Source organism: Staurois parvus, unplaced genomic scaffold (genome assembly GCF_062004578.1).
Source record: "Staurois parvus isolate SC_StPar_1 unplaced genomic scaffold, SC_StPar_1.0 ptg000632l, whole genome shotgun sequence".
In the NCBI taxonomy this organism is placed as follows: domain Eukaryota; kingdom Metazoa; phylum Chordata; class Amphibia; order Anura; family Ranidae; genus Staurois; species Staurois parvus.
The window spans coordinates 91,987-117,455 of NW_028318428.1; the positions used below are offsets into that span (position 1 = coordinate 91,987).

Consider the following 25,469-nt stretch of genomic DNA (forward strand, 5'->3'; position numbering starts at 1 on the left):
AAAAGCAGCATGTTTACATTAGAGCTGTGGTTTGCACACAGAACATAGAAAATTGTTTTTATGCAGTGACTTGTGTTTATTCATTGCATAAAAAATGTAAGCCACCACATACTGGGAGGGAGCCCTCAGTATTTGAACTGTTCTTTGAGGAAGGAATAAGTAAATTGTTCATAATTTGGGCCAAGGTGCACTTTAAAGACCTGAATACAGCACAGAGCCTTACACTTATATTAATTTATCGTTATGGGCAATGTGAAGTCAGGTTGCAGGTAACCGTTACAGTATTTTAATATAAATTTTATTTTATTGGCTGCCTGATGTTTGGCTTTAATGTAGCTTGGAAATTAAATTCTCCATAGGCAAACCACTGGCTGTCAAATTGCAAGCTTACTTCTAATCTACAATTCAGTTGCCACAAACCTACTTTTCTACTTATCAGTTTTTCATGGCTTTGCTTCCCCAGATGACTGAAGCAATGAGCTAGCATTTTTTTATGCAAAAAACTGAATGGTCTTGAAAGTTGCAGACATTGACTAGACAAAAAGGATACATAAATGTTTTCATTAAAAAAACCTGGACCTACTTTAATGGTTTTTGTTTGAAGCCTTAGTCCATTCAGGGTATTGATCGCCTTCTCAGCATCCTTGGGGTCAATGTAGTTCACAAAACCATAACCCAAGCTTTGTCCTGATCAAACAGAAAAAGTCATGGTTTAAAAAAAAAAAAAAAAAAAAAAAAATCAGTATTGCCAAAATACATTGTTTTGCTAGTCTGATTATTCTGTATGCTTTACAGGATTGTACATTAGATACGTTGTAGGCAGAATAAAATTTTCACTCATTTCAGTATCAATTTGTCTATTGGAGTAAAAAAAAAAAAAAAAAAGGATCTCAATTATTCATAGCATTGCCTGCAAACAAATAAGTACACTTTGAAAAAAATAAAAATAAAAATAGCCTGTTCTAGTCATACTAGCATATAAAGTACTCATGAGCTCAAGATGCACAATGTAGGTATTAAAGATGTGGTACAGTACAATGTTACACTACAGTACAGAAAATGGTCATAAGTAAGGCTGCATTCACTCTTGAGCGGAGTGTCTTTAGGCATTGGTACAGGCTTTCTTTTGAGCGGTTTGTCAGGCTTTCTTTTTTTTCATTTTTTTTTTAAATCAAATTTTAGTTAGTTACCTGGGGGAAGCGAAATACACTTTTTTTTTTTAAAGGCATTCCCCATGAAGTCTATTGGGGCCAAAAAAGCCTGAAGCTTGTAGCTCAAAGGAAGCTCATGTATGTTTTCAATAGACACTACAGTCAGGAGTGAACAAGCATAATAAAAAACTATGATTTTGGATGTTGAGCTTTTGGGAAAAAAAAATGCTGCTTATACAAGGTTTTGGCTTTTTTCTTTTCAACCTCTATAAGCATCCCTATGTTAGCCTATTTGTCCATGTACATTTGGGCATATTTTGCAGAGGTGTGTTTTCAGGCAGGAAAAAAAAAAAAAAAAAGTATGTTTTTGACAGGAGCCTTTGGGCAGAAAAAAAAGCTTGACGTACATAAATGGTGCTTAGGAGCATTCTAAAGTGTAAATTGATTATAGTGAAAAATGAGAAGGGAATGTCTTGGATAAAAACTTGTGCAATACAAATCACTATGAACATTTGTCGTCATGCACACTTGACGTTTTTACAGTTGCTGTTTTTGGCTTTTGACGTTTTTTCCCTACAGCTAGTAAACCCCCCAGCATGTTATCCTAGGTGTCCATGCACACGGACTAATCCACGTTTTTTGGCTGGAAAAAACAAAAACAGGACTAGTGGGTTTCTAGAGTTTTTTAGCTATAAAAACACTCTAACGCTGACAAACTCGGCAAAACTGCATTTTTGGACTTTTGACCAAAGAAAAAATGTTTTTTTTTGGTGAAAAAAAAAAAAAGCTAAAAAACGCACTCGGGAAAAAACGCGGCAAAACGCTAATACAAAAACACTAAAAAAACTCACATTTTTAATGTGACTTTACACAGCCAACGTTACCAGCAAACCGTATCAAAACATCCAGTGTGCATGAGGACTTTTAATGATACTTTTTCTGCCAGAGGTTCTGGTATTTATTCAGCCGCACAGTGTGCATGTACCCTTACAGTCAAGACAGCAAAAATGTAAAAATATTTCCTTAAGTGCACTTTGCACAATTTTCTATTCAGCCAGCAGGGGATCACACCACCTCTTCACACTATTACTTCTCATCTGTGGTCAAAGACGACAGACAAGAAAACTTACCTGTCCTATTGCCCATGCCACTGATATTTGCAAGGAGCTTGCTTGACCACTTCAGTACTAGCCTGTGCTGCTCCTTAATTACCAAGTCATTTTTAAGTGCTGTGAAAATGTGACTGATTACTCGGTCATCAGAATCATTTATGGAACCCTTGTGTGTGAGCAGTATCACATTCCAAACAGAAATGTTCTAACAAAAGGGAGACTTTGAAGATACTGTAATTTAAATAGACAACAAATCAAAAATAAAATTTTTCAGTCAACATGTATAAATATTTAAAATTTCTGTTATTGTGTTGGATGACTAACCACCTTAGACACAACACGCTATGGTATTTTCAGAAGGAAAGAACCTCAGAGGTCTTCTATACACACACACACCGTAATGTGTTAACTGAGGTGACTTCACACAAATGCAATATTTTAAAAATGTGTTATACTTATTGAATAAAAATCTGATTTAATTTCTGAATTGTCAGTTTGAATGGCAATATCTTTAAAGTCCCCCTTTTTTATATGAGTTATTAGAACGTATACTCTGTCATGCAACATCGTACCCAAATTCTTTATAATTTAGGACAGATAGAACTTTTTTTTGGTAGCATTTACTAACCACGAGGATTTTATTTGCCATATAAAAGAAAAAAATCAAAACATTTGAGAACTGTTATAAAACAAACGCCAGCGCTTTCTGAAAATCTCCAAAATGTCTTTTTAGAAGACACTCCAAAGTGATCTAATTTTTTGAAAATGAACATGTTGGTAATGAAGGGGTTAAATAAGTAGATTGTGCAATGGTGCATTAGATACATTAAATATACAGGTCATATAAAGAGGTGAAGTAGTTAATCTACAGGTAACAGTGGAAAGATGGCGATGAAGGGGTTGAATTGGAAGATGAAGGTATGTACGTACACACACACACACATATATATATATATATATATATATATATATATATATATATATATATATATATATATATATATATATATATATATATATATATATATACACACACACACACATACACACACACAATCTCACAGAAGTGCACCCCTCATTTCTGTAAATAATGTATTATTTTCATGTGACAAGACAACACAACATTGAAGAGATGACACTTTGCTACAATGTATAGTAGTGAGTGTACGGCTTGTACAACAGTGTAAATTTGCTGTCCCGTCAAAATAACTCAACACACAGCCATTAATGTCTAAACTGCTGACAACAAAAGTGAGTACACCCCTAAGTGAAAATGTCCAAATTGGGCCCAAAGTGTCAATATTTTTGTGTGGTCACCATTATTTTCCAGCACTGCCTTAACCCTCTTGGGCATGGAGTTCACCAAAGCTTTACAGGTTGCCACTGGAGTCCTCTTCCACTCCTCCATGATGACATTAGGGAGCTGGTGGATGTTAGAGACCTTGCGCTCATGCACCTTCCATTTGAGGATGCCCCACAGATGCTCAAAAGGGTTTAGGTCTAGAGACATGCTTGGCCAGTCCATCACCTTTACCCTCTGCTTCTTTAGCAAGGCAGTGGTCTTCTTGGAGGTGTGTTTGGGGTCGTTATGTTGGAATACTGCCCTGTGGCCCAGTTTCTGAAGGGAGGGGATCATGCTCTGCTTCAGCATGTCACAGTACATGTTGGCATTCATGGTTCCCTCAATGAACTGTAGCTCCCCAGTGCCAGCAGCACTCACGTAGCCCCAGACCATGACACTCCCACCACCATGCTTGGCTGTGGGAAAGACACACTTGTCTTTGTACTCACCTGGTTGCCGCCACACACACTTGACACCATCCGAACCAAATAAGTTTATTTTGGTCTCATCAGACCACAGGACATGGTTCCAGTAATCCATGTCCTTTGTCTGCTTGTCTTCAAACTGTTTGCAGCTTTCTTGTACATCTTTAGAAGAGACTTCCTTCTGGGATGACAGCCAGGCTGACCCCCCACCCCCCCCCAATCTCTGCAGCAATGCTGGCAGCACTCACACGTCTATTTCCCAAAGACAACCTCTGGATATGATGCTGAGCATGTGCACTCAACTTCTTTGGTCGACCATGGCGAGGCCTGTTCTGAGTGGAACCTGTCCTGTCAAACAGCTGTATGGTCTTGGCCACCCTGCTGCAGCTCACTTTCAGGGTCTTGCAAAAGAATCTTCATGTAGAGCAACAATTCTTTTTTTCAGGTCCTCAAGCGACTTCTTTGCCATGAGGTGCCATGCTGAACCTCCAGTGACCAGTAAGAGTGAGAGCGATAACACCAAATTTAACACACCTGTTCCCCATTCACTCTGGAGACCTTGTAACACTAGTCACATGACACCAGGGAGGGAAAATGGCTAATTGGGCCCAATTTGGTCATTTTCACTTAGGGGTGTACTCAACTTTTGTTTCCAGTGGTTTAGACATTAATGGCTGTGTGTGGAGTTATTTTGAGGGGACAGCAAATTTACACTGTTATACAAGAAGTACACTAACTACTTTACATTGTAGCAAAGTGTCATTTCTAAAGTGTTGTCACATGAAAAGATATAAAATATTTACAAAAATGTGAGGGGTGTACTCACAAAAGTTCATTTATTTCAGTAATGCAACTTAAAAGGTGAAATATATGAGAGACTCATTACATGCAAAGCAAGATAGTTCAAGCCGTGATTTGACAATTGTGATGATTATGGCTTACAACTCATGAAAAACACAAATCCACAATCTCAGAAAATTATATTACATGCAATCAATAAAACAAGGATTGTACATAGAATATCAGACCTCTGAAAAGCATAAGCATGCATATGTACTCAGTACTTGGTTTGGGCCCCTTTTGCAGCAATTACTGCCTCAATGCGGTATGGCATGGAAGCTATCAGCCTGTGGCACTGCTGAGGTGTTATGGAAGACCAGGATGCTTCAATAGCGGCCTTCAGCTCTTCTGCATTCTTCGGCCTCATCTTTCTCTTGGCAATGCCCCATAGATTCTCTATGGGGTTCAGGTTAGGCGAGTTTGCTGGCCAATCAAGCACAGTAATCCCACGGTCATTGAACCAGGTTTTGGTGCAGTGTGGGCAGGTGCCAAGTCCTGCTGGAAAATGAAGTCAGCATCCCCATAAAGCTAGTCTGCGGAAGGAAGCATGAAGTGTTCCAAAATCTCCTAGTAGATGGCGGCGTTGACCCTGGACTTAATGAAGTACAATAAACCAACACCAGCATATGACATGGCTCCTCAAATCAACACAGACTCTGGAAACTTCACACTGGACTTCAAGCATCTTGCAGTGTGTGCCTCTCCACTCTTCCTCCATATTCTGGGTCCTTGGTTTCCAAATGAGATGCAAAAAGTTGCTCTCATCAGAAAAGAGGACTTTGGACCACTGAGCAACAGACCAGGTCTTTTTTTTTTTTAGCCCAGGTAAGACGCTTCTGACGTTGTTTGTTGTTAAGGAGTGGCTTGACAAGAGGAATACGACATTTGAAGCACATGTCCAGGATCCATTTGTGTGTGGTGGCTCTTGATGTACGGACTCCAGCCTCATTCCACTCCTTGTGAAACTCCTCAACACTTTTGAATGGCCTTTTCCTGACAATCCTCTCCAGGCTGCGGCCATCCCTGCTGCTTGTGCACCTTTTTCTTCCACACTTTTTCTTTCCACATAACTTTCTATTAATGTGCTTTGATACAGCACTTTGGGAACATCCAACTTCTTTTGCAATTACCTTTTGAGGCTTTCCCTCCTTATGGAGGGTGTCAATGGTTTTCTGCACAACTGTCAGGTCAGCAGTCTTTCCCATAATTGGGATTCCTACTGAACCAGACAGAGACCATTTAAAGGTTCAGGAACCCTTTGCAGGTGTTATGGCTTAATTAGCTGATTATAATGGGACACTGAGCCTAGAATATTGCACCTTTTCACAATATTCTAATTTTCTGAGATTGTGGATTTGGGGTTTTCATGAACTGTAAGCCATAATCATCACAATTATGACAAATCACGGCTTGAACTATCTTGCTTTGCATGTAATGAGTCTGTCTCATATTAGTTTCACCTTTTAAGTTGCATTACTGAAATAAATGAACTTTTGCACAATATTTAAATTTTTTGAGTTTAACCTGTATATATTCTGTGTTCTGTGAGATCCTGTCAAGTCCTAGACACCCTGTTAGTGCAGGGGATTTTGAATAATCTCTTTGAAATCAAAATGAACTTCAGATGATCTGCTTGTCCCTTCAGCATTTGAATAACCTTTTGAGAGGGTCATCCAATTTGAATCCAGCAAGACAAAAGTAGATCCTAGTCCTGGCCAGAACTTGGTGTTTAAGCCTTGTCAGCTATTTACATGCATATACAATTAGCATGCAAATCATCTGGACTAGAGTGTGAGCTCTGCCCTTTAAGCTGCTCAGGGACTTTCAAAGGTGAGGGAAAGTCAGCTGTTGTGTATTTCCTTTATCAACAAACTGGACAGGTTTTCTCTAGAAATCCGTTGGTGGAAGCAGTGGATGATTTAGTGCAGGGGTCCTCAACTTTTTAAATAGTTCACAGACCATCACACTGTTAGGGGGCCAGACTATAGTTTGAAAAAAATATGAATTCCTATGCACACCGCACATCATATTTGTAGTGCCAAAAAAAAAAAAAAAAAAAAAAAAAAAGCCAGGAAAAAATACAATATTTAAAATGCACTGTACACCAATGCACTGGACATTGCACTCCATTGTACACTGAAACGCACTGGACACCCCAACGCACTATACTGTGTAACTCACTGGACACCGAAATGCACCCTCCTCTTTGGTTGCTCCTCTGGCTGCAGCAGGTAATATCAGGGACTTTCAGGCTGCTCCGAGGACCCAGTGAGAAGCCTAGCCATTTGCGGGTCTTTTTTTTTTCCGGCTGGCCCGGTGGGCCGTATCCGGCCCATGGGCCGTAGTTTGAGGACCCCTGCATTCAGATCTGTTTTTCCACACCTGAATCATCTACTCCACAGGATTGAGATGGAAGGTATTAAAATTATCCTGATTGCTCCAGATCTGCCTATCTAAAGCAGTGGACATGGTGCACTAACCTGGTAAGATTTTTCGCAAATGCACTGTGGGCCCTTAACAGACTGTCCAGATCTGCTGTCCAAGGTAACATTTTTTTGCTTCTCTGTTACAGGCCTGAATGACGTGGCTGTTGAAGCCCATGTTTTAAGTGACATGCTACCATCTCCCTACTACTGCTCATCACCTCCTGCTAATACTTTACTCTCCTGCTGACCCAAACACCAAGACTGGAAGGCATGTACACTCGTGTACATCCCGCTCCCATGTTACTTTCTTCACCCTTCTCCTAACCTCTGGGGATCTCCCCCCAAACCCTGGTCCTCCACTATTTCACCTCCACATCAGGCATCCTCTTTCTTCCAGGAACAGCCGCAATCCCGCAATTTAATATTAGTCCCCATGCTCCCAAAAACCACCCTCCCTTTTTCATGTGCGCTCTGAAATTCCTGCTCTGTCTCTAATAAGCTCACTGCTGGCCATGACCTTTGTCTCCCGTTCCCTTAACCTACTAGCAATTACAGAAACCTGGCTTCAAGCAGCAGATGATTTTTCTCCCGCAGCACTTTCCTATGGAGGCCTCCTCTGGACCCACTCACCCAGACCCAGTGGTCAGAAAGGAGGTAGGGTTGGTTTGCTTCTATCCCCACTCAACACCTTTCAAGTCCTCCCTAACCCTCCCCCTCTATGCTTCTCTTTTGAGATTCACTGCATCCAGCTGTTTTCTCCCATTTCTCTGGGGATTGCAGTGATCTATCGGCCTCCTGGACCGGTGTCCCGCTTTCTTGATTTCTCCGCCTGGCTACCATACTTTCTCTCCTCTGAACTACCCACTATCGTTCTGAGATTTTAACATCCCCATTAATGTCAACAACCCGGCTACATTTTAACTCAATATAACCTCATCTTTTGCATTAGCACAATGTATACAGTCCTCCACTCACTCTGATGGGAATACATTAGACCTTGTTTTCTCTCATCTTTGCACTCCCTACAACCTCACAAACACCCCCTTTCCTCTCTCTGATCACAATCTCCTCACCTTCACAGTGTCCTCGTCTTCAAACAACTATCCCTCCAAACAACAATTACCCACAGAAACCTTCACAACTTGAACCCTGCTGCTCCTTTCCACTCTGCAACTGACCAACTCTATGACAGAATCTCTCCCCTGTCCTGCCCTGACCTGGCCACTGCTGTCTACAACAGTTCACTTTCATCCACATTAGACTCACTTGCTCCTCTAACACGAAGCATCAGGCCCCGACTGTTACAACCTTGGCAGACTGACGACACCAGATATCTTAAGACAGTTGTGCGCTGGAGCGATTGTGGCATAAAACCAGATCTCACCAAGCATTCACCTTATATAAATCTGCTTTCTTAACATACAATTCCTCCCTCCATGCTGCCAAACAAGCCTACTTTGTCACTCAATAGCTTGTCATCCAGTCCTCGTCGTCTCATCTCTACTTTTAACTCTACTTTCTCCACCTCCACCCAGTACCTTACTCACTGCTCACGAGATTGCAAATAGTTTCAAAAACAAGGATTGATGCAATTCGTAGGGGCATCGCCACTGCACAGACATCCATCCCACTTAGCATACCTTATACTAAACCTCCCTCAACACTTTCCTCTTTTGACCTTGCTACTACCGAAGAGGTCACTAAGGTTTTCTCAGAAGCCCATCTCACCACCTGCCCCCTGGATCCTGTCCCCTCACAACTACTACAGTCACCCTCTTCTGCCATCCTATGCTCCCTCACATCTTCAATCTCTCCCTCTCCAACGGTGCCTTCCTCCCCCCTCTAAAGCATGCACACATCACTCCCATACTTAAAAAGCCCTCCCTGGATCCCACCAACATGAACTTAAGACCCATCTCCCTGCTGCCATTTACCTCTCAACTCCTAGAACGCTTAGTCTACAATCGCCTGAGCTCCTACCTCACTGACAACCTTCTTGACCCTTTACAGTCTGGCTTTCGCTCACTACACTCCACTGAAACTGCCCTACTAAAACTCACTAATGATCTACTAACTGCTAAAACTAATGGCCACTACTCCGTACTCTTACTACTTGACCTTTCTGCGGCTTTTGATACGGTTGACCATCCCCTCCTCCTCAAACTCCACTCTCTTGGCCTCCGAGACTCTGCTCTCTCCTGGTTCTCCTCCTACCTATCGCAGCGCTCCTTCAGAGTTACCTATAACTCGGCCTCCTCTCCACTTCCTCTTTCTGTAGGGGTCCCTCAAGGTTCTCTCCTTGGACCCCTTTTCTTCTCCATCTACACCTCCTCCCTTGGTCACTTGATAAACTCCCATGGCTTTAAGTACCATCTCTATGCTGATGACACAAATCTATCTTTCTACCCCTCACCTCACCCCTTCAGTCTCCTCTCGCATTACTAACCTACTAAGCGACATATCGGCATGGATGTCACTCCACTTCCTCAAAGTCAATCTTTCCAAAACTGAGCTTTTAGTATTCCCTCCAGCCCGTGCCCCCTCCCGATTTCTCCATCAAGATCAACAACACAATCATCAGTCCCTCCCCTCATGCCAGGGTACTAGGTGTAATCCTAGAATCCCATCTGTCCTTTCAGTCCCAAATCTAATCGCTGTCTAAATCTTGTAGACTTCACCACCGCAACATCTCCAAGATACGGCCATCCTTAACCTCGGAAAACCGCTAAGCAACTTATTCACTCCCTTGTTATATCTCGCCTTGACTATTGTAACTCCCTCATTGGCTTACCTCAAAGCAGGCTATCCCCTCTTCAGTCTATCATGAATGCTGCTGTCAGACTCATCCACCTTACTAACCGTTTCGTATCAGCCACCCCTCTCTGCCAATCCCTCCACTGACTTCCCATTGCCCAACAGATAAAATTCAAAACATTAATAACATATAAAGCCATTTATGACACTGCCCCAAATTACATCACTGATCTGGTCTCCAAATATCACCCAAACCGTACTCTACGCTCCTCGCAGGACCTCCTGCTCTCTAGCTCCCTTGTCGCTCATGCTAGTCTCCAGAGCTTCCCTCATCCTCTGGAACTCTCTACCCCAAATTATCAGACTATCGCCTACTCTGCTCACTTTTAGGCGATCTCTGAAAACCTCTCTTCAGGGAAGCCTATCCTTCCATCACCTAATAAAGGAATCTTCTACTCTTCCTACCAGTCCATCCCCCACAGTTACTACCTTTTGTACCACTAGCCCCTCCCTCCTAGATTGTAAGCTCCAAAGAACAGGGCCCTCCTACCCCTCTTGTATTGAACTGTATTGTTGCTGTATTGTCTCCTGTTATATTGTAAAGCGCTGAGCAAACCGTTGGCGCTATATAAATCCTGTATAATAATAATAATAAGATAATCTTCGTGAGATTTCTACAATGATCATGGCTTGGAAGTCCACTTCCCACAAAGTCCATCAATGGGCGTGGAAAGTGTACTTTGGTGCAAGTCTATGGGCTTTCATCCCAGAGTTTCTTTATGGGACGGATCTGCTCATTACTGCTGTTGGATTTGGAACATCTCTTAGCACCATGGGCTAGATGGGTAAGAGGCTGGTACCATAAATTCATGTACAGTAGTTTTTGTTCACAAGTCCATACGTCTCAATACTAGACACACCTTAAAGAAAGGTATCTAAAAAGGGAAATATGAAGCCAGGGGGCTTTTTTAAAAGAAGAAGGCAGAGATCTGACCTTTCAGAGGGCCTAAGGCCAAGTTATGGCCAACACCTGAACAGAATGTGAAGTACAGAGTAATCTTTGGGGCTGAAGTGGCTGTGTTCACACCAGACAAAAGGATGATTTAAAGATACAACAGACTCTTTATGCAAGTGGCATTTATTGCTTCCACAGCAAGGTAGAAAAAAAAAACAGACTCCAAGTTTGTATTTTAAGACCTGGACTTCAGCCATGCCATTAAAGGCCTAACTTCATTTTGGTCCAAATGATCCTTTTGCTTCAACAGATGCAGCAGCTGTGATGTATAAACTGTATGTAGCAGCTGCTACATACAGTATACAGCACAGTGTTCTAGCAACTGGAACTTCTAGTCCCACTCCCAGAACAAAATCAAGTCAAGCTAAGCGCTACTCGACTAAACTTCACGTTCTATTAATGTAAACAAAGCTTCCTGATTGGAGAGGCAGGTGGATGATGTATTAATTCAGTAGATACAAAGCTTCCTTGAGCCTGACCATTTTAATCTGGGAGGAGGGTGGGAAGTTCCATTCTGCTACTGAAACAGTGTTGTATACTATATGCAACTGGTTCTACATACAATTTATACAGTGCTCACAGTCACTGCATTTGTTAGTGCAGCATATAGTTCATCTGGACCAGCTCAATCCAAACTATTTAAAGTGACAAACATGGAGGTGGTTTGTGTACCAGGTTTGGTCAAAACAGAACCATTTTCCCTCTCTTGCTATAATTTGACCAAATGAGGTGGAATTTGCATTGTAGGGAAGGTGTAAATTAGCCTGAACTGAGACCAGTGATTTATTAAGCAGCTGAGGTTAGCGCTATAGGATTCCTGGTTCTAGCAACATAGGTAGTTTGTGGAATCTGGTGGCTAGGATATCCACATCCATCAACCCCCATTTCTGCTATATCAGATTAAAGATACAGTCCAGCCTCCTCCTTCCCCATAGCTAAAGAACTTACACATTTACACATAATGAATAATCATTGTTGGGATAAAAAAAAATGTCCACAATAGGACAAATGCCCCCTTTGGCTTCAGTACCATGAACAGGTTTGAATTTCTTTGAATATGCTTACGGAGGTACTGCCAGGAATCTCTGGGACCAGAGGTGGTTCAAGCCATTCTTCAAACCTAAATGTCTTTGGTCAGTTTTCGGTTGAATATAAAGATAGATGTGAGGAGGTAAAGCTGTGCAATATTTTGTGCTCCTTTGAAACAATCGATTGAACCAACAGGTCTGGATACCTGCAGAGATCCTTCCATTCTTAGGAATGAGTGTACCCCTGTGAAAAGGGCTTTAGGGAAGGCTTAGTGGCCTTTGTGGGCACAAGTTCTAAGCCCAAAAAAAGGGCTAAACCTAATTTTGGAAGTTGAAGCATGTTTAGAGCGGACAAGTGGTCTGTAGCTAGGGGCTTCCTGGGGAGGGTTGTTTTTAGACCTTCCACTGTGGAAGTAAAGCCTTACCACCTGTGAACTCTGATGCCCCATGCACATCTGGCATGTTGGGATCCCAAGCAGCAACGCTGCGATTCTGCATGTGATTTATAATCACACTACAATAAAGGTCAAATGCACCTCGCGTGATCAGGTTTTATTCATTTTACTGGAAGATGTTCTGAGGTACAGAGTTGCGCATCAATAGGGAAAACAGAAGCACATTTAAAATGAAAATCAAACACGTAGAGAGTTAATTTGACTACATGAAACCATGTTTATGAAGTAGTGTGAATAGGTAATGACATGATTATGGGTGAAGCAATATTATAATATTGTAATATTACAATGACAAAGCATATGAATAGGGGGTACAAAATAACATTATCTTGAAGTTTCCAATGTATAACCCTAAATGTTTTAATGAGTGGTATAAAGGAAGTTCTATTTATTCAATTGAAAAATGGATAAGGGGTATGAAAGTGTTGACTCCTAAATCCAGGCCCACCAAGTATGCTCTGGAGTAGGAGTCTGTGCTCTCAATACTAGTATGATGGCTCTATGGAAAATATGGCAAGGGGGGGGAGAATCTCAGAATATATATAGCGGTAATTCAAGTTGAGAGTGCATCTCGGGTCTAGGAGCCACAAATGTCATGATTTGTAAAATTTCAGGGTGGTTAGGTGGGCTTTAGCAAATAACTAGTCCATTTTGCAGTGGAGTGCAAATCACCTCTGATAGTGGGCATGTTAGCAGATTTCCATTTGCTAGCGATAATTTAGTCGCTATGAGAATATGGATAACTAAATGTACCCAAGGCGGCCACTCCTTTAACCCAGTTCCCAAAAAAGCCATCTGCGGTGTTAGGTTGACATCAACTCTAGTTAGTGATACAAGGAAGGTGTTAACACGACCAAAGTGAGGAAAGAATAGAGCAATCCCACAGTGTGTGATGGAGTCCCCTCCATGTCACACAAGCACCGCTAAGAGCTAGAGACAGTGGTACAACCGAGCCAGTTTAGTTTGTGTGCAATACCATCTGTGGTATATTTTCATAGCCGTTTCCCAATGCAAGATATTTCTGGAAAAAAGGCAGAGCTTTTGGAGTGCTGCTTGCCATTGTGCAGTAAAGTGGAAAGTCCTTTCCCAATATTCCACGGGCAGGGTTTTCTCATCCATTTTGGGAGTAGTTAGCTTGTAGATTAGGGATGTACCTTTCACGATAGGCGACTTGGATCCATAGTGGCACATCAGAGATTGGGTAAGTGGTAGGGTAATCCAGGTTATAGAGGATAAAGTAAATGTAAGGGTCCTTATTGGAGATGTGGAAGAAATCAATGAGATGTTGAAAAGATGCTAGCCCTTGGGGAGTATACAACTATGGCCAAAAATATTGGCACCCCGGCATTTGTCAGTTAATGCACCACTTCACCCAAAAAATTGTTGCAATTACAAATGTTTAGGCAGTCATGTTAATTTATTTTATTTGCACTGGAATGACAAAGTGGAGAAACAAAAAGCCAAACTGACGGATTACACGCAAAACTTAAAAAATGGACTGGACAAATTCGCAACCTAATGCAGGCCATAGTCTGTTCGAATATTGGCCGATTTTATGTCCAAAAGAATAATCGGACGATTTTCGCACTGTTAGTGGGGCAATGGCATCGGCAGATTTTCATGGTTCCTCCTCATTTCATTTATCGGTCATGCTAGAAAATTCTTGAAAAACTACCGATTTTCAAAATAATTGGTGGCACCATCAGAATACAGAACTACGTTTCGTGTTTCGGACAAAGAAATTGGCCGATAAACGAACCGTCTATGGCCTGCATAAATTTAATATTTAAGAGTACACCCCTTGGAAAAATAACTGAAATCAACTGGAATTTTGGACCACTCTTGCCAACTGCACCAGGTCTCAGACTGAAAGGGTTCCTTTTCCCAACTGCTGTTTTGAGATCTCTCCACAGGTGCTTCATGGGATTGAGAGCTGGACTCATATCTGGCCAGTTTAGTACTCACCAGCACTTTGTCAAACAATTTCTGGGTACTTTGGGTCAGTGTCGTCCTGCAAGAAGCACAGCCTCTGATGGAAAGCCAACTTTGACACTGGGCCCTACATCGCACCCCAGAATTCTTTGGTAGTCTTTAGATTTCATAATGCCATGCACACGGTCAAGACATTCAGTGCCTGAAGCAGCAAAGCAATGCCAAAATATCAGTGAACCTCCACTATGTTTGACTGTAGTGACTATTCTTTTCTTTAAAGGCCGCATTGCTTTTTCTGAAAACGGTAGAATAATGGGCTTTACCAAAAAGCTGTATTTATTTTTTTTTCGACTGTCCACAGCACATTCTCTCAAAAGGATTTTAGCTTCCTCAGGTAAGTTTTGACAAACCCCAATCTAGATTTTTTTGTGTGCATCAGCATTGCCCTGGGTCTCCTACCATAGTGTCCGTTTTCATTCAGATTGTGATCTATACTGCAAGCTGACAGTTGTACCCTGTGTCTGAAGGTCAGCTTGAATTTTTATGGAAGTTGATCGAGGTTCTTTAGCCGAACAATCCATTGCAATCTTTAAACAATTTTTCTCTTTTGTCCAAGTACAGGAAGATTAGCTACACAGTGCTATGGGCTGTAAATTTCTTAATGTTGCACACAATGGATAGAGGAACATTAAGATCTCTGGAGATTGTCCATGCTTTTCCACAATTTTTCTTCTCAAATCCTCAGACAATTCTTTGCTGCTCTCTCTTCATGCTCCATGTGGCATACAGACACAACAGAAAGGTTAAGTAAATTTTTCACCATCTTAACCGATTTCCAGTGTGATTTTGACAAGTATGTTTTATTACAAATCACAGGAGCATTACAAACTTTGAATGCAAATATTTCTTACAATTTTGAGAAGGTGCCAATAATTTTGGGGTTTTGCGTGGAATGTGTCAGATTTGGCTTTTCGTTTCTCCACTTAGTGTCACACTGATACAATCAAAAGAAACAAACATAAGAATGCCTAAACATTTGTAATTTCAACAATTTTATGGGCAAAGTGGTGTATTGACGGAAATACAGGGGTGCCAATAGTTTTGGCCATGACTGTACACATTTCCAACAGTGTGTATTCCATTTGTGATCCAGCGGTTAAGAGGTAAATCTGGGCTAATAAAAAGGTAGAGTGCGCAAAGGGAAGTAGGATAAAGCTTGTAGATTTAGGCCTTTGGGAATTTGCAGAACTGAGCACCAGGCTTTCATAGCTGCATTTATTGTATCAAAGTAATGTGCTGGCCAAGTTTGAATCCACAAGGCACATATTAGTAATTTTAAACCTTGTGCAGCTGTTTGTTCGATTTGTTTCCAATGTGGGGACAGCAAAGTGGATCACCATGCCTTTGATTAATCTAATAAAGTAGCTTTATAATAGGTTTTTAAATCCAGAGCTCCAATTCCAGAGTGAGGTGGGGAGGTAAAGAATAGTCTGTTTCAGACGTTATTACTTGCGGTTCCAGATAAAAATTGAAAATGCGTTGACGTTTGCATATGTAGCAGGGGAGAAATGGGATAGGAAGGTTCCAGAACAAATATGACACATGGGATAGGAGAAACCGTTTAGGCAACGCAATATGACCATCCCAAGATATTTTATTAGGTCACTGGTATCCTGCAATTTCTGTGTGACTGCAGCAAAATTGGTGCTGAAGGTTAAGAGGAGGGACAACTAATTGAATGCCTAGATAAGTGAATTGTTCTGTGCCCAGGAGAAAGGTGCCAGACAGGATATTCTTCTTGAGGTTTGGGGAGAGCCAAATGCCTAACATTGATGATTTGAAAAATAGTTATGTTTGTATAATGAGGCATTATTAAAATTATCTAAAGTGCGTAGCAAATGTGGTAGTGAGCTGAGCAGATCAGTATGTGATATAACAGTCTGTGTATAGGTCAATATTTGAGTGAACGGCTATACCCGTGATCAGAAGGTGTGAGACCTAATGGTTTCAGCTAAAGGTTCTCTTACCATAGCAAATATGAGTGGGGCACAGGGGACATCCCTGTCGGGTCCCGCTGGAAATGGGGAAAAGAGTGGACATGCCTGATGTCCATACTCTGGCACTAGGGTTAGCGTATAGTCCCAGAATAGCTTTATATATTACCAGACAACCCGAACTGTAAGTACTTTTCAGGTACTGCCAAGTGAACACATTCCCACCCGGCCTATAGCAAATTGACGGCCGGGTGGGACATTTGCCGTTGTGACTGGGTGTCATATGACAGAGTACAGACAGGGCCAATCATGTGATGAGCTTTGCCCAATCACAGCTAATCACAACAAAAGACTGAATGAATCCGTTTCATTCAGTTACAATGATTGCAAATATCAATTAAATACATTGGTATTAGCAATCCAAATGTGTAAAAAAAAATCCTGATCACTTGCTTAGAGTAGTTCAATGTTACTATGGTAACATTGTATTGCTTTGGTCACAGCGTGTTGGAAAAAAAAAAAAAAATAGAAAAATTAAAATATATTAAATTTTTTATTTTTTTTACATACTGTCATTCGTGTCCCTGCTACGCCAGTTATATAATCACACTGGACTGGAGACAATATGTGTGTGTATATAAAAAAAAAAAGTTGTTTTAAATTTCTACATTTTCCAAAAAATTGGAACGAAAAATTACAACCTCCAAAAAACTCACCATGCCTCTTACTAAATACCTTGGACTGTATTTTCCAAAAATGGGTAACTTGGGAAGTATTTGTACAATACTGGCGGTTTCGGGCCGCAAGAAATGAGATTGGCCGTCAGTACATCGGTCAGATATATATACCATGGTTTGTGGACTAACTTTCCTACAGACTAAATAATATACACTAATTTGGGGTATTTTCACCAAAGAAATGTAGCAGAATACATTTTGACCTACATTTATGAGGAAATGTTATTTGCTAAATTTTATAACAAAAACGAAGAAAAATTTGTTTTTTCTTCAAAAGTTTCAGGTTTTTTTGTCTATTTAGCAAAAAATAAACTCAGTGGTGTTTAAATACCACCAAAAGAAAGCTATTCGTGTGAGAAAAAAAAAAAAATGTATGGGTACAGTGTTGCATGACTGCGCAATTGTCCTTCAAAGTGCAACACCACTGAAACCTGAAAATTGGCCTGGGCAGGAAGAGGGTAAAAGTGCCTGGTATTGAAGTGGTTATGTTAAAAAAAACATCAGGTACCATCAGTTGTTTGTGTGGGACATACCCAACTTGGTCATTATTTATGAGATTCGGTAGGTAAGAGGGCAATCAGGATGCAAGCAGTTTAGCACCTGCGTTTGATGTCTGTGGTGCAAGGATATAGGTCTGTCACTCCAGGACCTTAATGTGCTTCTTCTTGAGCCACTCCTTTGTTGCCTTGGCCGTGTGTTTTGGATCATTGTCATGCTGGAACATCCATCCACTACCCATTTTCAATGCCCTGGCTGAGGGAAGAAGGCTCTCACCCAAGATTTGATGGTACATTGCCCCGTCCATCATCCCTTTGATGCGGTGCAGTTGTCCTGTCCCCTTAGCAGGAAAACACCCCCAAAGCAGAATGTTTCCACCACCATATTTGACAATTAGGATGGTGTTCTTGGGGTCATAGGCAGCATTCCTCCTCCAAACACGGCAAGTTGAGTTGATGCCAAAGAGCTTGATTTTGGTTTCATCTGACCACAACACTTTCAACCAGTCGTCCTCTGCATCATCCAGGTGTTCAGAGGCAAACTTCAGATGGGCCTAGGCATGTGCTTTGAGTAGAGGGACCTTGCAGGTACTGCAGGATTTCAATCCTTGTCAGCATGTGTTACCAATTGCTTTCTTGGTGACTGTGGTCCCAGCTGCCTGGAGATCATTGACAAGATCCTCACGTGTAGTTCTGGGATGATTCCTTCCGATCATTGACACTCCACGAGGTGAGATCTTGCATGGTGCACCAGACCTAGGGAGACTGACAGTTTTGGGTTTCTTCCCTTTGCGAAAGATTGCACCAACTGTTGTCACTTTCACAGATGGGTTTGATACAGAATCTGCATTAAGGTTCAAATAATGTTTGATTACAGACTTGATCTGTGATCAATAGGTGAGATGATTAAGAAGCAAGGTATTCAGGTAATATTTATGGAAGCGTGGTCAAACGTAATAACTCCAATGAAGGATGAGGATACTTTCTGATGTAAAGGTGAAGCTACTAGGAAGAGATCAATTCTGGAGTATATCTGACAGTGAGAAAAGTAGGTATAGTCTTTTTTGTACCGGGCATGCATCACCATATGTCATATAGGTTTAATCAAAGGAGCAAAGAGGATAACACAATGGAATGTTTCCTACTGATGTTGGAGGAATCTAGGGAGGGGTCTACGATTTCATTGAAATTTCAACAGAGAAGTTGGTCTTTGGGATAGGCCTGCAATTTACGTAAAACAGATTTTTAGAAAGATCTTTGATGGCTATTAGCAACAGAGGCATGTGCAGAGCAATGATACGTTTAGCCTTGCGATCCGCATATGTGAAGAAACAGTGGGGGTACAATTTGTAGGAGCAGCAGGGATCTTTGTTCTGAAGTGCGTCTCTTGGGTATACAATAGATGTGCATGTTGGGATAAAGCCTCTTTCCACAAAATATATCTTTTAAATGGGGGGGGGGTTTTGAACCCTTTAGCATTGATAGAGGCAATGTTTAAAGTCATGGTGGATGTCAAGCAGGGATGCTAGCACCATCAAGAGGAAGACCCCCCCATCTGTACAACAATGAATCAGAAAAGCATTCTACTTGATATCAATAACACATTCAGAAAGAATGGTTGCCCTGCACGTCTCACAATAGCAGCATGATTTGGCTTCGGGAAAAGGTGCGATTCCCGCAACCACAATCAGCCCGCAAGTGTAAACCTAGCCTGAGGTACTGTGTCATTACTGCATGGGTAACTACACACCCTTAAACCCAAAAACGTAATATATTGCAGCTTACAAATCATTAGATGTGGTGGTTGCATCAGTTTTCTTGAGCTTTTTCCCTCTGCTTTCACCTGATGATCTGGTCAGCAACACCTCCTGTATTAGTGAGACACCATTTTGGACAGATGAGGACACAGCAGCATTGTCAGTCAGGAAGGGGTAGGGGGAGTGGGCGTGTTAAATGTATTAGCAGATTTGAATACAAATTGAAGCACCAGCTACCACTTTATAATCAGTTATAACAAACGTTTTTCATTTTGTGATAAAAGTTTTCAAGAAACAAAAGCTGATCATTTTAATCACCCCTGCCAGTGGTAAACGGATTGTCTCATCCATGTAAGCTGATATAATCTGCAGGAGACACTGAACTTCTGAAAAACAGCAGAGTTGCTGGCTGAATCACCAGATGAAAATACAAGCCAGCAAAAAAGGAGACTAATACAGTTATCACATCTAAGAATTGGTAAGCTGCAATATAATGTTTGATTTTGGGTTTAATACTGCTTTAATAGCTTAAGACAGCCAGTCACTCAGGAAAATTATTAGATATACTTGCACATACAAGAAAGGCAGATTAAAGAGTTCTGCAGTCAAAGATGCCTATGAGATCTCAGATGTGTTACATCTCTTGAAATTTGTTACATTGTATATTTAAGATCAAATGCAAACAAGAAAAAAAAAAAACAATTTCTTAAATAGCTGTGTAACTCTGTAAGCATTTTCTGAACATTTCGCCCCGAGGTGCACTAAAGCAGACATAAGGGTAACTGCTCTTTCCTTGGGCTCTATTGTTATGATGGGCTATTTTGAAGCATTGTGTTGAGAGTAGAATAGCTGTTAAAAATAGTATAGTAGAAAGGACATAATCCAGCCAAGATGATTACACCTATTATATCCACCTTAATGTGATCTTGCAGGGGAGAAAAAAAAAAAAAGAACAAATTAAACAATTTGCATCTTACAGGGTCCTGAGGTCCGATACCCCACCCACTGGATAGCCTCTACTCCACAACCCCTTCATGTGAGTCAAATACTAGTAAATAGTCTGGCTATAAGCATTGTGGTTCCTCTATGCTGTTAGACACAGCTGAGCATCCAATATGTTCAGCAGGCCTGGTAGACTTGCCATGAGTTTAGAAAATCGACAAAACATACTTCTGCGCTAACATTGTGTCTGCATATACAAGTGACTATAGTTGCCCCATATTCACAGAATATCTAACTACACATAGTAACTGTTTTCAAAGTAGTGATACACCCAAACACTACTGCAGCTAAAAGGTTGAAGTGTGAATAGAGCTTTACTATGAAATAGGAAAGGTAGTTCTTCAAATAACTAAACTGTGGAAAAGGTTGGAAAATTTGTACACATTTACTATGGTAACTAACTGAAAGACAAAAAGGCAGAGAAACTTCCTTCTTATTAAAATCATAAAATATACAGAAAAATCACAATGTACTGTAAACTATTACTATACGTATGCCAGTGTGTTATACATACTAAATCATGCTTACTTGGGGCAAAAGTACATAGGGTTGCCAAGCCAAAATACAAGTGCATAGAGGGGGTTAAAATTAGTACAATAAAATATACATAAATATATCCACATACCTTCTACTTTTGGAATTGCCAGAGATTGTAAATCCGCAAAGCATGGCAGAAAAGAAAATGCAGGTAAATCAGCAGGAGGGGACACTTTTTGTAAATTTAGTTTCAACAGTCCAGAAGACTGCATGCATTTTATAGCATGTTTGAGGATGAAGACTACATTTTAGGGAAAGCAACTGAAAGGCACTAATCTTCCTTTGTCATAATAAACTGCCTACTTAATTAACCGTATGGAAGAGTATTTGAAAAACAGCAAAAAGACATCTCATACATAAAATATACAAAACTTGCACTTTTAGAGCCAAAGAAGAACAAACTCTCCAGCTCACAAATGTATTATCTGGAATCCATGTTGCAAATGAGTACTACTATCATGCTAAGCAATTAATGTATATGAAGCGTAACAGTTTTTTCAACCAGAAAAAAAAAAATCTGTCCACAAATGAATCAGTAAAGCTACCTATAACTACACCATCACCTTTTTTGTAGTCAGAAAAAAACAAAAACAAAAAACACTGCTGTGGGTAAAGTGGGTGTACCTAGGTGTCTGCAGCAGCTTCTGAGACTCTGCAATTATGGTCAAGCCCCAAGCTGCTCTGATAAACAGGTTGCCACTTGTCACTATTGTCGTCCGCCACTCACACATTCCTACTGGCCCATTACTACTATGGGCAACCTCACTAGCAGCTAGAAGGTAAAGTAGGCAGGAAGGGTCAGGCAAGCCTCCTATCAGGATGTGCCCAAGCTTTGTCCATCAGAAAACCTAGGGATTTGGCAGTAACTGAAGGTTTATTAATGCAGCTGTAAAAAGGACATAGTATACTTACCTGCTCTATGCAATGGTATTGCATAGAGCAACATGGAACCTCCTCTTCTGGGGGCTCCTACTCATTCTCTGCCACCATAGGAAGACACTTCCTATGGTGGCACACCTGCAGACTCGCTTCCAAGCAGGGCTGTGTGCGTCTACCCCACCCCCCCAAGACAGGATTTGACAGCAGCAGGAGCCAATAACTACTGCTGCTGTATCTGAGCCTGTGAGGAGAGAGATCAGCGCCACCCCAGATGGACACAGTGCTGGATTAAGACGGAACACAAGTAAATATGAGGGGCAAGGGGGCGATACTAGTGGGAGATTTTGCATAAGAAATGCAAAAAGGTAAAAAAGAAAAAAAAATGTCTAGCCTTTAGAATCACTTTAAAGAATAAGTTCACCTTTCTAACGCATTAAATCCGTATTCAGGGTGCAAAAATGTAACATGCAGCTAACTGCAGCCAATTCTGAAGTTTGTGGCTGTTGGCTTGTAGTTCTCTTCCTGTCAGTGTGTGTCTGCCTGCTCGTACAAGGGACAAGCACCCAGATATACAGACAGGTCTGCAGGAGTCCTGCATGGCACCTGCAATCTGCCTCTTCCCTACAACGCTGGCCCAGTGGCTGTAGGGGTGCGACTTATCGGAAGATGGAAGACCACTTTAACAGGCTCCCACCCCTGTGTGAATGAGTAGGGGTACATAGTACCCCTTACTCATTCACCAAAAAGTGCCAAAAGAGTAAAAGCACAACAGTTTGACAAGTCCTTAATTAAATTTTTTGTAAAAAAGCGCTCTGAAGTAGATTCAACATCAAGAATGCCAGCAACCCGAAGAAAAAAAAAAAAAGCTCCATTACCAATAAAGGCTCCCAAAACCTGATTGCTTAAATAAGCTAAGGGTTGGAGCCACCTGAGGAGAGCCCCCTCCTGACATCGACTCAGCTTGCAGTCAATGGCATCACAAGGGGGCAGGATCACCCAGTGATATAGGGGGCCCGGCCCCCTAGCTTATTTAAGAGCTGTCAGACGGCAGGAGCCTTCGTCTGGTGCAGAGCTTCATCCTCTTCTTCGGGTCAGCGGTGGCACTCATAAGTGACTTTGGATCTACTTTGGTGACTTTTTAGTTAAGTTTTAATAAACTTGCCAAAATTGTTGGGTTATCACGCTTTTTTGGACAATGATTAGGGGGTGCTATGTGCCCAATACTCAATCACGGGGGGGTTGGAATCTGGGGGCCCCCAGGGTCTTCCAGATTCTGAACCCCCCTCCCCTCCCCCCCCCAATGTTTAGGGCATGTGGCGTATGTTCAGGGGGTGGGGGGGAGGTGTTGCTCGCTCGTCCTTCCTAACCTGCATACTCGGATAAATGTCTGGTATGGATTTGTGGGGGAATCCCACTCTTTGGCATGGGGTTCCCCTTAAAATAACTCCTTTGCAACCAGCAATTCTTTATACAACCAATTTGAATTCAAATTCTTCTGAAAATTTGGAATTTTTTTTAGGAAATGAATAAACCAAACAAAATCAAACACATTTTTCCTAAAGAAAAAGTGCATCAACAGTCTGGGGGAAAAAAAAACAAAAAACTTATGTTCAAAATTACAAAGTGAACTGTAAAAAAAAAAAAGATGGATAAAACGCACACTGCATTGATGTGATCTAAACCTTAGGGTATGGGCCACATGGCTACAGAATTTAAACAATCTAATCTCTGGTTCAGTTTCAGCCGTTGTGGAGTCATCCTTCACTCTTGGCACGCTTTCGTACAGAAGATTATGCTTAAAGGATAAGTTCTTTCCAAAAAAAAAAAAGAAAAGAAAAGAGAATGCACATCTTTTGCGGGTGAAAGTTTTTCTTAAACTGCAACCTGTAAGGCATTGCACCGCAAATCAGCAGATTATGCAAAGCCAGCATCCTACAGACTCAGCTGTCTGCCTGTCCCTCCTATACAGACAGGCAGTTACTGAACTGCAGGAAGAATCAATGAACTACGAGTGCGCTCACCAGTCATGGGGGGAGCAATCAGGGAGTGCGGGCAGGTGCTGTATTGTACCACGCTACACGCTAAATAAAAGTGTAACATGTTACAAAGGTGAACGTAGCCTTTAATGGCTTTTTTTGGTCTCTAAACTTAATCTACCATATAGTACTCTCAATTGTCATGCGACTTGATCCCAATTTCCACATTCGCCTGCCCTCTAAGCTGATCCAATAGCGATTGCGGTGTTACAGAGTACTTCAAAAACTATCTTTATATGTCATTTTTTCAGTATAGGCTCACCTAAAATTGATAGATTGCGGGAACGGAAGACTGATATCGCCAGCCTAGACAGAGGAATGGAAAGATTACAGTGAAACCTATTCCAAACTAGTAATTTACTCCATTGACAAATTGGATCAGAAAAAAAAAAAGTTGAGATTTTATCACCATTAAAGACTGCATGGATTTATCCTCAAACACCTTCCCCCTGCCCCCGCTGCTTGGAGTACCTTGGTACATATTTACATACTGTATGTTCTGGACATGCACAAAAATGCAAAGTTATTGGACAGAGGTGTTTGAGATAAAAGGATAAGTTCACCTTTCGTAACATGTTACACCCATACTCAGGGTGTAACGTAACATTTTATGATCTGCTGATCGCTGGTGCAATGCTTTACAACTTCCTGCAGACAAATAGTAATTGCATATTTTTTTACCTGCAAAAAAAAAAATGTGTATTTTTTACTAAAAGGTGAACTTGTCCTTTAAAAGAAAAGTTTGGAAAAAAACAAAACATCTATACACACCTAGGAGGATGCAGATTCGGTATGTATAGACTGACTGCTCAGTTCTGTCTTTATTCAGCAGAGAGTCGGTGACTGCCACCAGTGGAGTTATTCTGCTGCCTACTGGAGGATTGGACACTAGCAAGCAAAAATTGTAGACCAGCCCAGTATGAGCCTGTAGCAAAGCACTACTAAATGCATGAGTATAGACACAGCAGGGTGGGACCTGCGTCCTTCAAGGAACCTCAATATTAAAAACAAATTTCTTTGTCTAGTGATGGTCCCAGGAAGTCCTGCAAGGTGGTCCAGCAGAGAAGTAGGCAACAGAAATACCGATAGACCCAATGGAAAATAGGATTGGGTCTACCTGCAGCACAAGGACTACCAACAAAACCAAACAGAAGCCAGAGAATAAACCTGTAGTCCCAAGACAAAATGATCATCATGTCATCCACATGGAAGGAGCACTGAATCATTGCTAAAGCAAAGCCGATTAATCAGAATCCACCAAAATGGGAGAATTCTCGGTACAGAGTGTAGAAAAATCAAAACAAAAAAAAAAAAAACAACCTGATGGGGGTCAAGCCTTATTAAAATTAGGCCAGAGAAGAAACTTGTGAAAAAGATCCAGGGTAGATTGACTGGTCTAAGGAGGAAGGCCTTAAGCCATTACCAGAACCCACAAAGATTAAAAGCAAAGTTCACCTTTTTTCCCGTAAATTCTAGCTTCCCTATGTACCAGTAAACCATTATTGTACCTCTCTTGCAGAAAAAAAGCTTTTCTATATACTAGGGCAGGT

The 25,469-nt window shown here is 41.2% G+C and overlaps 1 protein-coding gene across 8 annotated transcripts in view; it reads right to left on the minus strand.

Annotated features, from left to right (window-relative positions):
- LOC149449311 (ELAV-like protein 2) overlaps window positions 1-25,469 on the minus strand; it is a 231,504-nt gene that overhangs the window by 90,458 nt on the left and 115,577 nt on the right. For all 8 annotated transcript variants that reach the window (XM_089693410.1, XM_089693409.1, XM_089693408.1 and 5 more), the window contains one exon: window positions 584-687. In XM_089693410.1, the coding sequence (XP_089549536.1) occupies window positions 584-687 (104 nt within the window). The remainder of the gene's footprint in view (window positions 1-583; window positions 688-25,469) is intronic.